Consider the following 15535-nt stretch of genomic DNA (forward strand, 5'->3'; position numbering starts at 1 on the left):
GGTCAGCTGGCGACAGAGCGGCCCAGGTGGTAAAGGAACAAGGACTGAACAGTATGAGCAGCGTTTGCCTTTTTCTGTCCTCCATCCCCCTTTTCTATATATTATACTTTGCCACTTTCTCTGCTCAGCACACAGGAATTTGCTGGATGCATCCATGAATGCAGAACCCACTGGAATCACGACATTTGTTCCAAAGGATCCAGCTAGTGCCAGGGAAGCAGAAGTTATGACTGTGTAACAACCACACTGTGAGGAGGAACAAGACTGAAAACCACTTTCCGTAAAGGGAAGGATTTGAACAGGTGTTGGAGATGTGCAAGGCTCTGTTATTCTCCCTCCTTAAGTTGTTGACAGGACACAGTCCCCTCTCTTACCTGCCATTGAAAGGTCCTTCTAGTTACACTTATGGCAGTGTAACTTTGTACCAACATCAGCCGTGCACTGTAAGGCTGCTGAGGTTTCCAAAATCCACCTTTTTTATTTCTGCTAGTTCTGCTTCGTATCCTTCAAGCCAGTACACAAGAACAAAGCTTCAGCAAAGCCTACCTAACATTTTCTTTTGTTTCTGACATCATTAGCCAACGTAAACCAAACCATTAACAGGCATCTAAAAATATTTCTGGAAGTTTTCACGTGCTCGGTGAGGATTCCAAAGTTTTCTTTGAGGGAGACTCAGGGAGACTCTAGAAGAAGATTTTTCGTCCAGGAAAAAAAAATAAATAACGCAGCTGAAGCCCAGGCACCGTTGTATGAAGCAGATTGATTAACCTTAGTGCTGCTGTGTTCCCACTGGAATACACACTGGAATGACACTGGAATGCCGCCGGATTTCCTACTGGCCGCCCGGAAGCGGCTCCTCCCGTGACTCCCAGCGCGGCAGGACCGGCTCCCGCTTCCAGCCGGCACATCCTGCCTGGCCTCGCCTCCCCTGCCCGCCCCGATCCATCCCGGCCCGCCCCGATCCCACGCGATCCTCCCTCCTGCCCGGGTGAGTGCGGGGCCGCGGGACGGGAAGGGGCTGGATGGAGGCGGCGGGAGCCGGGAGGGGGGAGCGGGGACACCGCGTGTCCTCGGAGCCGCTGTGCCCGGCGGTGTTCCCGCTGTGCCCGGCGCTATTCCCGCTGTGCCCGGCGCTATTCCCGCTGTGCCCGGCGGTATTCCCGCTGTGCCCGGCGCTATTCCCGCTGTGCCCGGCGGTATTCCCGCTGTGCCCGGCGCTATTCCCGCTGTGCCCGGCGGTGTTCCCGCTGCGCCCGGCGGTATTCCCGCTGCGCCCGGCGGTATTCCCGCTGTGCCCGGCGCTATTCCCCCTGTGCCCGGCGGGATTCCCGCTGTGCCCGGCGGGATTCCCGCTGTGCCCGGCGGTATTCCCGCTGCGCCCGGCGGTATTCCCGCTGTGCCCGGCGGGATTCCCGCTGTGCCCGGCGTTATTCCCGCTGTGCCCGGCGGTATTCCCGCCGCTTCCCAGGGAGCTGCCGTGGTGTGGGAGGGAACAGCCCTGGCGGGGAGCAGCTGCTCCCGTGTGGGGTTCTGCGCTGGGGTTTGTCCTCCAGCCCGGCACGGAAGGAATTGGGGGTGCTGGTGGGTGGAAAGTTGGGGCTGAGCTGGCGCTGAGCTCCCAGCCCAGAAATCCGGGCGTATCCCGCATCCCATTCAGCGGGCCGTGGGTGAGGGAGGGGGTTCTGCCCCTCTGCCGCGCTCTGGTGATTCTCCACCTGGAGCGCTGCATCCAGCTCTGGAGCTCCCAGCGTGAGAAGGGCACAGACCTGTTGGATCAAGTCCAGGGAAGGCCAGGAAGATGATGAGAGGGATGGAGCAGCTGCAGAGACAGGCTGGGAGAGTTGGGATGGCTCAATCTGGAGAAGTCTCTGTGGAGACCTCCTTGCAGCCTGTCAGGACTTAAGTGGTGCAAGAAAGATGGAGAGGGACTTTTTATGAGGGTCTGTAGCTGCAGGACAAGGGGCAATGGGTTTAAGCTGAACGGTTTAGGTTTAGACTAAATGTAAGGGAGAATTTTTTTCTGCTGGAGGGTGGTGAGGCATTGGCTCAGGTTGCTCCGAGAAGCTGTGGATGCCCCATCCCTGGCAGTGCTCAAGGCCTGGTTGGATCCTGTTGGATGGGGTTTTGAGCCACTAGATCTTGTGGAAGGTATCCCTGCCCATGGCAGGGGGCTTGGAACAGCTGTAATAACCAGCAGAACGCTACAGAACAGCACGTGTTGTAAATGAAGCTGCGTTCTATGAATAGTAAATATCTGAATGTAACTTCTTTAAATCAGTGTGAATGAGCTGAGAGGTTGGTACAATGGATTTAGGTCTGGAATTCAAAACTATTAATCCAGGCTTGGTTGCATTTGTGTTGCTGTCGTTTGGGGATGTCAGCTTTAGATCTTGGTCATCTTCAGATCTTGCTGTCAGTCAGGGACTGATTTTCAGTCTTTAATTTTTTACACATTCCCTTGCCTCATGCTGCAGTTGGGAATGTTCATTCTCTCAGGAAGGAGGTGATGTGAATTCCCTCCTGCAGGGCTGAGGTGACCCTCGGTTACTGTTGAGGGACAGGCTGTGCAGGAGCTGCTGATGAAACACTGCCCAGGAGTTAGTGGGCCAGCAAGGGTGTCCTGCTGCACAGAAGAACTTAGTGCTGCATGTAAATACCAGAACTGGAGTTTAAGTTTCAAAATACGGGATCTGTGTAAATAAAAGTATCTCAACAAATTGATAGCATTTCCTATCAAATGGGTGTAGGGAGTAGAGCTGTCATTTTTACTTAGAAATTATGGCATCAGCACGTTCAAACTTCTCAGGTGTTGGCTTTCCAGACTTGCACAGTTACCTACCGTTACTTGATTTTCCCCTTAACTTTCCTGAGAATTTGGCAGCCAAAGCATTTGTAGATCAACTTCTTTATTTTTGCATAATGGTACACAATCATACTATCTGCCTGGGAAAAACCAAGTAAATGACTTCCAGCTTTAAAATGAAATGTCTGTGCTTGTATGAAAGAATTCTTTTTGTTCTACATAAACAAAGTTTGACAGCTCGACAGGACTGACAGCAGAATCTTGGCCTTTTAGTTCTTAAACTGGTCAATTTTACAAGTTTTAAACTTGTAAATGTAGTAATTACAGAGCATCAACAGGAAAGCCTAACAATGTTCCCTGTCTTCTGTAAACTGTTAATGCTTTGGAGCAAATAGTGAGGCTCTGAAACCAGAGCTGTTCCCGGGATACTCTGATATCCCACTGGGTAGGGTAAGAGTTGTTGCTCTGGGCCCGTGAGCTCTTGAGGTTGTGTTGCTGGTTGATTGTTTTGGTCCTCTCTCCTCTTGAACAGGAACCATGCCCAAGAAAGGAGGGAAGCATGCTGAAATGGGAAAAGAAACACAGGCACAGTGTAAACGAGCAAAGCTGGAAGCAGCTTGTTCTCCCTCAGTCCTGAGTTTTGAGAACCCAGACAGCCTCTTTGGGAGCTTGATCTCCCCCATCAAAGAAGAGGTGTTTTTCAAGGAGTACTGGGAGCAAAAGCCACTGCTCGTCCAGAGCAATGATCCCCAGGTGGCTGCTTACTGCCTGTCCCTGTTCCAGCTGTCAGACTTGAAGGAGCTGTGCAGCCAGGGCCTGTACTATGGGCGAGATGTGAATATCTGCAGTGTGTGAATGGAAAGAAGAAGGTTTTAAATAAAGAAGGCAAAGTGAATTACATGCAGCTGAAGAAGGATTTTGACCAGAAAAAGGCAAGAATACAGTTTCATCAGCCTCAGAGATTTAAGGTGGGATTGTTTCACTGGATATAATTGATGCTGGCTTAATAATGTGGTGTGTTTTGCTTGAGTTGCACTAGACATGGCTTCATCTCTGTCCCCAGGGCAAGTGGTTGACATTGATGACCTGCTGAAATCTTTAGATGAGCTGTATTAAAACACAGTTTATACTTTTACACTGTCCATCATGTTTCACTGCTCTGCAGTAAGAACAAAATCTGATTCATGCTATAATATGTATAATAATATATTCTTTTTAAAATTTTGCTCTGTCACGTAAAAGTTTGGAAACAAAACCAAATGCACAAAATTGATGATTAGGCATCTGTGCTTAAATTATCCCTTCTGCCCCACTGTTTCCTTGTGCAAACTTTGTGGCTTTTGAGCCACTTCCCTTTAATGGAGGGTAAGGTGTGAAACCATGTGAAATATTTCCAGTGTTCTTGCCAGTGAATTGCACCATGGAAAGGTACCAGCCCATTTTAGCTGAGTGTTCTCAGTCCTTGAGTTTGAGAACGAGACAGTGGTGCTGCACAGTTGTGTAAAGGACTTGGAGGTGCTTTGATTCAGGTAGTCTTGAAGGTGTCAACACAATTGAATTGTGAGGTGGACCCAAATAAGATCCCAAATACAAGCTGAGTCCCTGGTATAGTGTTCCTGGCTGATGTCAGCTTTAATGGCCAAGCTGCACTTGTGTGGATCTGGTACTTGGCACGTTCTGCTGTTTCCCTTCGGTGCCTTGTCTGTCACATGTGGGGTGTGGATGAGTCAAGTTTGGTTTTGAATATTCCCAAATGATTGGAGTAACTGGTGAAAGGTCTCTAACCTTTGTATGTTCTCTCTGGTGAGAGAATGCAGGTCCTGCATGTGCTTCTTGTCTTATGGTGTTCTGCTGTTTGTGGGATTATTTTCCTCTGTTCAGCCTTGTCTGTCTGGTTGTGCAGCCTAAAGATGGCACAGGGAAGAGAACAAACCCAGGTTGGGGCACCAGACTTTTTGGCTTAGCAATGACTCTCATGGCAGATCCCCTTTGCATCTCCAGTGCTCTCCTTCAGGAGAAACACTGGTACAGAGCACCTTCCTTCCCAGCCTCTGTGTCCCTGATGTGATCATTCTTCCCAAGCCATGGGGAGGAGGTGGGCTGGGCTTGGCTGAGCTCTTCAGCAAGTAACAGCATCTTTTTTTTTTACAGGAGGAGCTGTGGAAGATTCAGGAGAAGCTGGAGTGCTACTTTGGGTCTCTGGTGGGGTCCAATGTTTACATCACTCCCCAGGGATCCCAGGGCCTTCCTCCTCACTATGATGATGTTGAGGTAGGACAGCACAACCTTGCCTGTGAAACTGTGCATGGGCTTTTGCTGATGGCAGTGTTTGCTGTTGTGTGTGTGCTTCTAACCCTCCCCCCCATTAAACATTATAGGAAAATGGTTTTTTTTTTATTTGTGTTTCCTTGTAGTCGTTTTTCTTACATATTTTTGCTGAAAATTTACTAATAGTAATATCTAATCATAATATCATGTAAACTGGGTTTTCCAGACCTGGTATTTCCATTAGATAAAAAGAGAAGTTTGTTTTCACAGCTGCAGAAGCTTTCTAGCACCTGTTTTTCATTTTCACTTCATTCAGGCCCCAAGAATTTACAAGTCCTTTTTCCTTTACTAAGTACTTGCTCTTTCTTCAGCTGGACTGTAACAGCAGACTGGTTGTGCTTGTTGGTCCTGCTGTTTTTAAGAAGTTTCTGATATGATGAATTCCTGTGGTCCAAATGCATTTTAAATCAGCTTCTAAAGGAAACATACAAATATACACTGCGTTATAAAGAAAAAATTGGACTATCCCACTTAAACCAAATCAAAAAATCCAATCCTTATATGTATATTTTGCTTTTTAATATTTTCATTTCCATTCAATACACCTGGAGTTTCATTTTCCTTATGCTTGTTATTCAGCAGCCTCACATCCAGCATTTCTAACTCATGCCATCTACCCCCATTGGGCACCCTAAGGAGGTTTCTGATGCTCTGTTGGGGATAAGCCTCTTTCACCTGAAATTTTGGCTATTTGTGTGGCAGATGTTCCTTTTGGGTTAGTTCTCTAGCACTTACTTAAGTGACTGGAGAGAAACAGGGATTTCCAAATGCCTGCCTTAGGATAAAACAGATCCCACTTCACAACTCCTCTGTCTGTTGTCTCTAAATAGAGACAAAAAAAAATAGTTCAAATTTAAATTTCTCTGAATTGTAGCTATCTAGAAATTAATGTGAAAGGAATTACTTCCTTATGGGTTTGGATTTATGGTCTTTTGCAGGTGTTTATCCTTCAGCTGGAAGGCGAGAAACACTGGCGGCTCTATAAACCAAGGGTGCCTTTAGCTCGGGAATATGATGTGGAATCAGAAGATAGGATTGGGAATCCCACACATGAGTTCATATTAAAGGTATGAGAATTTCATTGCCTTAGGTGGTCTGGGCTGTGATTGCCAGAAAAGTTAAAAGTGGTCCATTTCTTGAAGGCAGTGATTGTGGCTGTGAAACTGAGGGGAGGGTTTGCACACTGTGAGCACGAGAAATTTGGGTGATAGTTGTCTGTATCCTTTTTTAAAGGTATCCTTTGCTTCTAGTATTTAAATAATGGGCCAAAACCCCCAGTTATTTCTGTAAATTGACTAGTACTCTCCAGGTTGGGCACCCTGACTCCTAGGTCATGTTTGTGGAGTTGTGTGCAGAAAAAACACTGGGTTTGTGTATGGTTCTAAAACATTTTTATGCTTTTACATGCTGCCTGTAATCCCTCAGGCTAATCCTTCTGTGCACTGAGACTTACTGCTGCACTGAACATTGTCACTGTTCTGGTGAATGAGATTTAAATATTTATCCTTGGCTGATAAAGAGAAGCATGAACCAAACCCCATATAAACTTGCTGTATTAATTGCTCTTCCTTTTTCCAAACGTGAAATTCAAGTGTTTGGTTGGTGGTTGATTTTTGGAATAAAAGGAACATTTCATGAATATTACTGAGTGTCAGCAGGGAATCTGGTGCTTGTCCTGTTCTGTTTGACCTGCTTTTGAAGTGTTACTTGTCCAGCTGGTGGTGCTGCTCCATGTTGGAATCCTCAGGAGTTTCTCTGCCTTTTGGCCTGTTATGGAGCCTCTCTCTGCTCTTCTCAGTGTCCAGAGCTGCATTTGGGTGTAGGTGTTTTAGGAATAGTGTGACATGTTGGATGGTGTAGGTGTTTTAGGAATAGTGTGACATGTTGGATGGGATGCTGACATCATGAGCTGTGTTGTTTGACAGAGGGGAATATTCAATCGTCATCGTGTACTGGGTGATGCAAAGTCTAGTAAATTACAGTTCCCTTTTTCATTTCTGGAATATTTTGGACCAGACTTCAGTGGCTTTCATTTTTATGGAATAATGATGGGCTTAAAAGTTATCCAAGTTTTTAATTTATTTTTCTTCTGTTTGCTGTTGTTCACTTCCTGTGACCCATTTCTTCTGGGTGGCTGGTGTCAAAGTTTGGTTGTCTCTTTGTGGCTGCCTCTGAGGGGGGTGCTGTTGTTTGACTCTATTTCCTCCCTAAACATCTTTCTAGAATATTTCCTTTCTCCATCTTTCAAATGAAGAGAATTCAAAATAGTCTTGGTTGGTGTAGTCCCCACTCTGGTAAGGAAGGCAGTTTTCTTTGACTGTACTGTCCAACTCTATAGGTGTTTACAGGACAAGCCATAAGTAAACTTTTATTTCCTTCTTGGAGGCAATTTTATGTGCTTTACACCTTTCTTGTCTTGACTTTCCTTATCTAGTTTTTTTTCAGTGTGGAGTTTTAATTTACACAGGTGAGAAGAAAGATAGGGAGGAGGAGGAGGAAGGTCGTACCTGTTTTTTAAGTGCTTTAACTGAAAATCTCAGACAACAGTATTGTAACAGATTACCATTTTTACAGAATATTTGGCTTTTCTCGTGGAATACTAGCCTTTTCTTTTGATGTGATCTGACCAAATCCCCATTTCACTGCTCCTCTGCCAGCCCACTGTGTTGCCAGCAGGTCCATCTCAGCTGCTTCTTTGTCCTCTTCCTGCAGCTCAGTGGGAGTCTGTGTGTTCTGTGATGTTAAAAAGCTTGTTTCACGTTTTCAGCAAATATTGACAGCAGGTTGGAAAGTTTAAGGTTCTGAACTTCTGGCTTAGTGTTCTTTATGTTATTAAAGTGTACATTGCAGGACTACTCCATTTTGTGATTCTAAAGGATATGTATTGTCAGACTGTCTGCTCAGAGAGTATTTTCTCTGACTGCAGTAAGGTTTGACCTGGTGCCCTAAACATATCAATTTTCTTGCAGCCAGGTGACTTACTGTACTTCCCAAGAGGGACCATCCACCAAGCTGACACTCCTCTTGGGACCTCCCATTCCACACACGTGACCATCAGTACCTACCAAAACAAGTAATTATTCTTTATCTTTTGTTTTGTGTGGCTTTCCTCTGCCAAGTGATGTGTGTGAGGAGTACAGACCTGAGATGTGGTGAAGTTTTGGGGCTTGGGGAAGGAGGGGAGCAAGAAGACTGTTGTTGTTTGAAGCAGCCTGTTTGAGAGGTTTTCATGCAGCAAGCTTGATTGCTTTTTAATTGCTTATTTTATTATTTACCAGCTGTAGGCTTTAATGTGGAAAATGCTACAACTGCAAACTCACTTCTATATTTAAAAAAATCTCTCATCGGTGGCTGAAGTCACTGTTCATTTCATAGCTCAGATAAAGAGTCATGAGTTACTCCTTTCATCATGTTTTCTCCTGTATTTGATAGTCACCTGCACTAATCTTCTGACAGATTTGCTGCCAATTCTTCCTTGCAAACATTTTCTGCTTATCTGTGTTTTTTTTTAATCTCCTACCCCATGTATGCAAGTCAGATTTCTTATGACACACTCCCAGTCCTTGTGCCCACACTGTTATCACACAGGGAAATGTTCTTGCCAACCTGATCAGCCTCCCAGATGCTGGGTTTGGAGCCATTGGTCTGAGTTAGGAATTAGGAAGGGCAGAACAAGTTTGGGCATATTCTAGATAACTGTGAGATGAATCTCTAACCACCAGCTGTGCCATTCTGGAAGCCAGGATGGGCTGGTAACTCTTCATCTGGCCACTCCTCCAACATGGAGAGAGGGTTAAGAGGAAGCTGCTCAAAGGTGTCAGTCTTCTTAAAAGTTGGGTTCAGATTATTTCAATTTACACATGTGTTCTTTTATTCAGAAGGTAAAAAAAAACTAAACCCAAAAAACAGGAGAGGAAAAGGAAAAGCTGCTCTTCTTCCAAGGTTAAAAAGTGGAGTCATGCCCCGTTAAGGCTGTTGGTAATGAAGTGCTGACATCCTGCCTCTGCACCTCCTGTCAGCAAGTGCAGGGAAAACAAGCAGGAGTCCTGGTGCAGGCTGGTGTTCTGACTTGTAGATGGAAGTATGATCTGGAAACATTTCCTTGGCAAATTGAAGAGAAATCCTTGAAAGCAGCTGTGGAGGAAGTGCTGGTGGAGGTGGCACTTCCAGGTATTTTCAGGTTTGTCTGGGCCAGATCCCAGCAGGAGAGAAGTGTGCACATGCGGGATAAGCAGGGCAGTTTGGAAAAGCAGTCCCTTCACAGCCCGGCTCCCCCCAGCCCCCTTTGGGGGTGACCCCCCGCCCCTCGCGCTCCCTTTGGGGTCCCCCCCGCTCTTTCCCCCCCGCCGCTTTCCCGCCGTGCCCGCCCCGCTCACCCGACAGGGCGGGGCCGGCAGGGACGGGGCGGGGACGGGCCGAGCGCTGATTGGCTGCGGCGGGGGCTCGAGAGGCGGGGCGTGCGCAGAGCGCCATGTTGTCTGCGGGGCAGCGGTAGCGGCGGAGGTGAGGCTGCGCTCGGAGAGCGCGATTCTGGGGATCCGCTCGGGGCTGCGGGGAGCGCGGCTGTGGGTGAAAGGCTGGAGGGCTCGGGAGGGTTTAGCCGAGGGGTTCGGGGGTTCCCGAGGGTCAGAGCGCGGGGCCTGGAACCCGCGTGGGGAGGGTGGGGCTGTCCCAGCGCCCTGGCTGCACTGCGCAGGCGCGCCGACGTTACCCGCCGGCATGACCCGCGACCCGCCATTACCGCTCCCGTCACAGCGCCCCCTGCCGGCCTGGCGGACCGACCCCAGGGAAAGGGGATCCCAATGCCCCCCCCGAACCCCAGAGAGCCCCAACACGCAGCACACAGAGACCCCAAGGGACTGGGGCCCGGGGGTTCCCTAAAGCCCAGCAGTGGGGTTCAGGGGATCTCCCAGCCCCCAGGGGAAGGAGTTCTGGGGGTGCCCCCTAAAGTCCGGGGGGGAGATGTACCACATCCGGGTAAGGGGCTCCCAGTGCCCCTCAGTACGGCCCAGTAACCCCTCAGTGACCACCCAGTGTGTCCCAGTGACCTCCCACTGCCCCCCAGTATGGCCCAGTGATGTTCCAGTGAGCACCCAGTAACCCCCAGTATGGCCCAGTAACCTGCCAGTGTCTCTCCCTCTGTCCTGATAATCCCCCAGTAACTCCCAAGTCCCTCCCAGTGCCCTCCCGGAATCCCTCAGTAACCCTCTAGTCCCTCCCAGTGCCCTCTGGTTCCCCCGAGTGTGTCCCAGTATCCTCCAGTAATCACCCAGTGCCCCCCAAAGCCCCCCAACTGTCCCCAACGTGTCCCCAGATGCCCTTGGCCTTTCTGTGAGCGTGTGGGGGGGCATTTTTGGGGTCAAAGGGTCCAGGGGGGGCTCCTGGGGTGCGATGGAGGGTTGGGGACATCAGGGATGGGGCTTGGGGCCAGTGGAATTGGGGGTGTCAAGAGGGGAATAATGGCAATGGGGAGGCCCTGGGGACATTAGAGACACCAGGCTTGTCTTGGAGTGTCAAGGGGGAATTAGGAACACCAAGAGGGTCTTGAGGACACCGGGGAGGTCTCAGGACTCAGCTGCTCTTGGTGCAGCCCTCATCTCCACCCCAAACCTCTTTAACCTCCCCATATGTCCCTTAACCTTCATTTTCCCTTTAGTCCCCTCCCCCCACAGACCCCTTTGATGCCCAAATGCCCCCAAAACCTGTTTTAACTCCCCCAAATACACCCAAAAGACCCCTAAACGCCCCCAAATCCCCATCCAAACCCCCAGATCCCTTCAAATCTCCCCCAGCCCCCCCCCTCAAATCCATTCCAACCCCCCCCCAAAGAGGGGGGCACCCTGGCACCCTGGGACAGGAACACAGTGGGCTGTACTGGGGGCACTGGGCTGTACTGGGAGGGCACTGGGGGGGCTCAGGTGTCCCAGGACAACGTGGCCCAGCTCCAGGAGAGCTCTGGGGAGCAGTGAGGAGGTACTGGTCTGTCCTGGTCTGTACTGATCTGTACTGGTTTGTACCCCCAATCCCCAAAGCCCCTCCCCAGCTCCCCCAGGACCCTCCCGCACCCCAAAGCCCCCCAGGCCCCTGAGTTGGTCCTGCTGCCCCTTGAGCATCTGCAGCTGCTGCAGAACCAGGCATTTCATCAGCAAATGTGCAGGTGACACCAAGCTGGGGGTGTGTTGATGTGCTGGAAGGCAGGAGGGCTCTGCAGAGGGACCTGGCCAAGCTGGATCCATGGGCTGATTGCAAGGGGATGAGGTTCCAGCAGGCCAAGGGCCGGGTCCTGCCCTTTGGCCACAAGAAGCCCCGTCAGCCCCCCGGGCTGGGGCCAGAGTGTCTGGAGAGCAGGCAGGCAGAAAGGGAGCTGGGAGTGTGGATGGACAGGCAGCTGAAGAGGAGGCAGAGTGTGGCCAGTGTGATGTTAGAAAAGCAGAATAGGTTCTGGGCTGGTTGTAGAAGAAGAAAGAAGCCCCGAGGCCAGTGCAAGCAGGCAGCCCTCAGCTTGCACATGATGTCCCCTCCCTGCAGGTTCCTGTCCTTGAGCCCAGGCCCTGAGGTGAGGCTGGGAAGTGGCGCGGAGGTGAGCCCAGAGCTGTCCCTGAGGTGAGGCTGAGAATAAGTGCAAGGCAGAGGTGCTGCTGAGGAAGGAGAGCCCTGTGGTGGGGAAGAGACAAAGCTGTGAGTGCCCATCCCTGAGAAGGTTCTGTGTCCATCCCCTGTGTGCCAGGTGAGCTGGGGCTTTGCTGCAGAGCTGCGGGCGCTGATTTGAGCGTCTCCAAGTGCTGAGATGGTGGGCACCCAGGAACACAAACTGTGCCTGGCCACGGAGCCTGCAAAATGGGGCAGAGACAGCGGTGGCAGTGTGGGGGTCCCAGTTGTCCCTGTGCCTTCCCCTGCAGGCCCTGGCTGTCCCTGCTGGGCCCCTGTCCATCCCCATCAGGTCCCTGCCCGTCCCCCCCGGGCTGAGCTCCCCCCAGGAAGTGCCGTGGAGCTGAAGCTGCTGCCATCCCCCCCTGCAGCCGCTGCCCCAGCCAAGGGAGCAGCAAAGGCAGGGCCAGGAGCAGAGGCAGCAGCAGGGGAGCCCTGGGGGGGCCGGGAAGCTCTTGTGTGGGTCAGGAAAGAGGCGCTGGGCACGAGGCCGGGGCTGTGCTGAGCAGGCCCAGCCCTCACATCCCCCCAGCCAACGCCGGCTGCCCGGGGGGCTTGGGAGGGACCCCCAGCCCGTGTGCCCCACACTGAGCTGGCAGAGAGAGAGCCAAGGGACAGGGCCACGGGCAGGGCCCCGGGTGAGGGACAGGCAGGGCCATTGCAGGGCCACGGTGAGGGCACAGCCTGTGGCAGCAGAGCTGCCCAGGGCCGGGGGCAGCCGGGGGTGTTTGTACCAGCCAGTGCTGGGGCCGAGCAGAGCACGAGGCCTCTTGCAGAGCCCTGGAGCAGCCTCCCACTTGCCAGCCCCGCCCTGGTGGGGTGACACTGTCCCTTCCTGCAGGACACTCCCCCCAAAATCTCTGGCAGGGCCTTTTGTGTCTATTCCTGGTTGCTGATTCCTGCTGGGGACCTGAGGGCCCCTCTGAAATCCTATCCATGGGGCACAATCTCCTCTCCAGAGCTTTACTCACTGCAGACTTTGCAGGGAAATCTGTGCTGGCAGCTGCATCCTGAGCCCCAGGGCAGTTTGTATCCCTGAGTGCTGATCCATCCAAGGGATCCAACAGGTCCTCTGCCATTCCATCTGTGCACCAGGAGTCACCCTGCTGCCCTTAGGTCCCTGCAGAGGAACAAGTGCCATCTCTCTGTTTGGAAGAAGCCAGATGCTGCCCATGGGCCATCAGAAGTGGTGCTGAAGCCTCTTTCAGCCCAGCCCCAGGTGCAGTTTTCTCATCCCCTCACCGAGTGCCCGCTCCCCCAGCTGGCACTGACCAACCAGGGCGTTTGGCACACGTGGTTTGGTGGTTTGGAGAAACAGCCCCGGACTGGCAGGGGGCCAGAGAACCTCGAGGAACAGCCCTGCCAAGGTGCCTGCACTGGCAGAAGGCCAGAGGATCACTACTCCACAGAACCGGCTTGAGCTCTGGGTGAACCTGAGCTGAAGGGCCTGTGACCTGTGGATGAGTCCAGGATGGAGCAGAGACCCCCCTGCAGCCTGGGAGGAGCCCACACCGGAATAGGGGATGCCCAAAGGAGGTTGAGAGCCCGTGGGAAGCCCCTGCAGAGCCGAGGGAGCAAAGCCCTGGTTTCCCAGGCTGCCCCCACACCCCAGTTTGTTTTTGGGAGAGTTTTTTTGGTCTAATCTTTATATTTTGGAGTATTTTTTTAGCTGAATCTCAACTTTTTGCAGTTTGGGTAGGTGAGGGTCTTCTTATTTCTGAGGAGTTTTTGTCTGAATTGTGATGGTTTGGGTTTTTCTGGGCTGAATCTTGGTGTTTTGGAGGTTTTTATGGTCACAAGATGCCTGGTGAGTTCTAGAGATGGACTTGGGCAGGAGGAACCCCCAAGCCAACACGCTCAGCCCTTGTTTTCCCCCCATCAGGATTTGTCCTTCCCAAAGCTTGGGCGGATGGAGGAGGAGGCTGCGAGGAAGAGGAAGATGCCTTGGGCCCCCCAGGCAGGTGAGGAGGAAGTCAGTGTCCCTTTGGGCGGGTGTTGTGCTGGCTCTGTCAGCCGAGCATGGCCCCGGCTGCAGGACAACCCCGCTGGCGCCGCCGTCCTGCCGGGGCCGGAGTTGGGGGGATGTCCTTGGCCTTCCCTGTGGGCCGGAGGCAAATCCCCTGCCTGTCCTTCTTGCTTCCTGCCCCAGGCCCCGAGCTGAGGACGGAGAGCCCGGAGGACAAATCCCCCCGTGAGACCCTGGTGGGAGAGGCCGTTTTGAAGGGCTCCCCGGCGCAGGAAGGCAGCGGGGAGGAAAAGGGCCGGAGATCCCCCCGCAGGAGGGGCTCCAAAGCCATCCCAGGGTGCTCTGAGGAGGAAAGAGCCAGCCTGTGCCAGGAAGGCAGACAGAGCTTCCGCAGGACCTCTGACCTCGTAGTCCAGAGGCAACCTCCCTCTAGAAAAAAGCCCTTCAAGTGCTTGGAATGTGGGAAGAGTTTCAGGAGGAGCTTCCACCTGATACGACACCAGCAGATCCACACAGGGGAACAGCCCTACACGTGTGGGGAGTGTGGGAAGAGCTTCAGGGACAGCTCTAAACTCCTCACGCACCAGCGCATCCACACTGGGGAACGGCCCTACAAGTGCTTGGAGTGTGGAAAGGGGTTTCACACCAGCTCCAGTCTCCTCAGGCACCAGCAGACGCACACGGATGAGAGGCCCTTCCGCTGCACCGACTGTGGGAAGGACTTCATCCAGAACTCCGACCTCGTCACCCACCGGCGCATTCACACAGGGGAGAGGCCCTACAAGTGCTCGGAATGTGGGAAGAGGTTTCAGCGCAGCTCCAGTGTCCTCCTGCATGAGCGGACGCACACGGATGAGAGGCCCTTCCGCTGCACCGACTGCGGGAAGGGCTTCAACCGGAACTCCAACCTCGTCGCCCACCGGCGCATCCACACCGGTGAGAGGCCCTACAAGTGTGGGGAGTGTGGGAAGAGCTTCACCCAGAGTTCCAATTTGACCAAACACCAACGGACCCACCAGTGAGGGAAGCCCTTCCAGTGCCCCGACTGCGGGAAGAGCTTTGGCTGCTGCTTCCACCCCGAATGAACCCCCTGATAGTGAGGCATCCCCTGGAGTCCAGTGACTATCAGTCCATCCCTTTGGACCAGAATGGGCCACCAGTCCCCTTTCACAGGGGCAGCTTCTTCAAACAGAACCCTTTTTGGAGGGGTGTGTGTGCAGATTCCTGCCTTGGCTGGGGACCCCCCAAGGTCACTCCTGGAAGCTGAGAGCAGAGATCTCCCCCCGAGCGTTGGTCTGGGGGAGTTCCATCCATCTCTAATTAAGAATTATTGCTTTTGTGGCAGCTTGAGTAGAATTGCTTCAACAATTACTTTAGTGTAGAGCACTGTCCTATCTTATCCTCTACTCCTGGTAGTTTTAGTGTGTATATTGTGCACTATTTGTGATGAAGATCTTTTCTGATCATTTGTATCTCTAAATAAATTTGTTTCTATCAATAGATCTGATTTACCATCATTAAAACCTGGGGGACCAAAGTGATTCAGTCACACCTCTGTAATTCCTCTAATCTGAAACTGTTGCCATGATCCAAGGCTTAGATTGGATCCAGCAGCCACCAGCACCCCACAGGAAGTTGGAAGCTCAAGGCCTGCCCCCCCCATTTCCTAGCTCCCTTGTGCCCAAAGACCCCCATGGGACTGTGGGACCTGCCAGACTATCCCTCCTTTTCCACCCTTTTCCCTATTCCTCCCACTTTCCCATTGTCCCCTCAATCCCCCATTTCCCCCC

The 15535-nt window shown here is 52.0% G+C and overlaps 1 protein-coding gene across 1 annotated transcript in view; it reads left to right on the forward strand.

Moving 5' to 3' along the window:
• LOC135405282 (zinc finger protein OZF-like) overlaps positions 1 to 14829 on the forward strand; it is a 168540-nt gene extending 153711 nt beyond the window's left edge. Inside the window, exon 2 of the mRNA XM_064639949.1 lies at positions 14232 to 14829. Coding sequence (XP_064496019.1) covers positions 14232 to 14767 — 536 coding nt within the window. The 3' untranslated portion in view covers positions 14768 to 14829. The remainder of the gene's footprint in view (positions 1 to 14231) is intronic.
• Positions 14830 to 15535: the final 706 nt, after the last annotated feature.

Source organism: Pseudopipra pipra, chromosome W (genome assembly GCF_036250125.1).
Source record: "Pseudopipra pipra isolate bDixPip1 chromosome W, bDixPip1.hap1, whole genome shotgun sequence".
Taxonomy (NCBI): domain Eukaryota; kingdom Metazoa; phylum Chordata; class Aves; order Passeriformes; family Pipridae; genus Pseudopipra; species Pseudopipra pipra.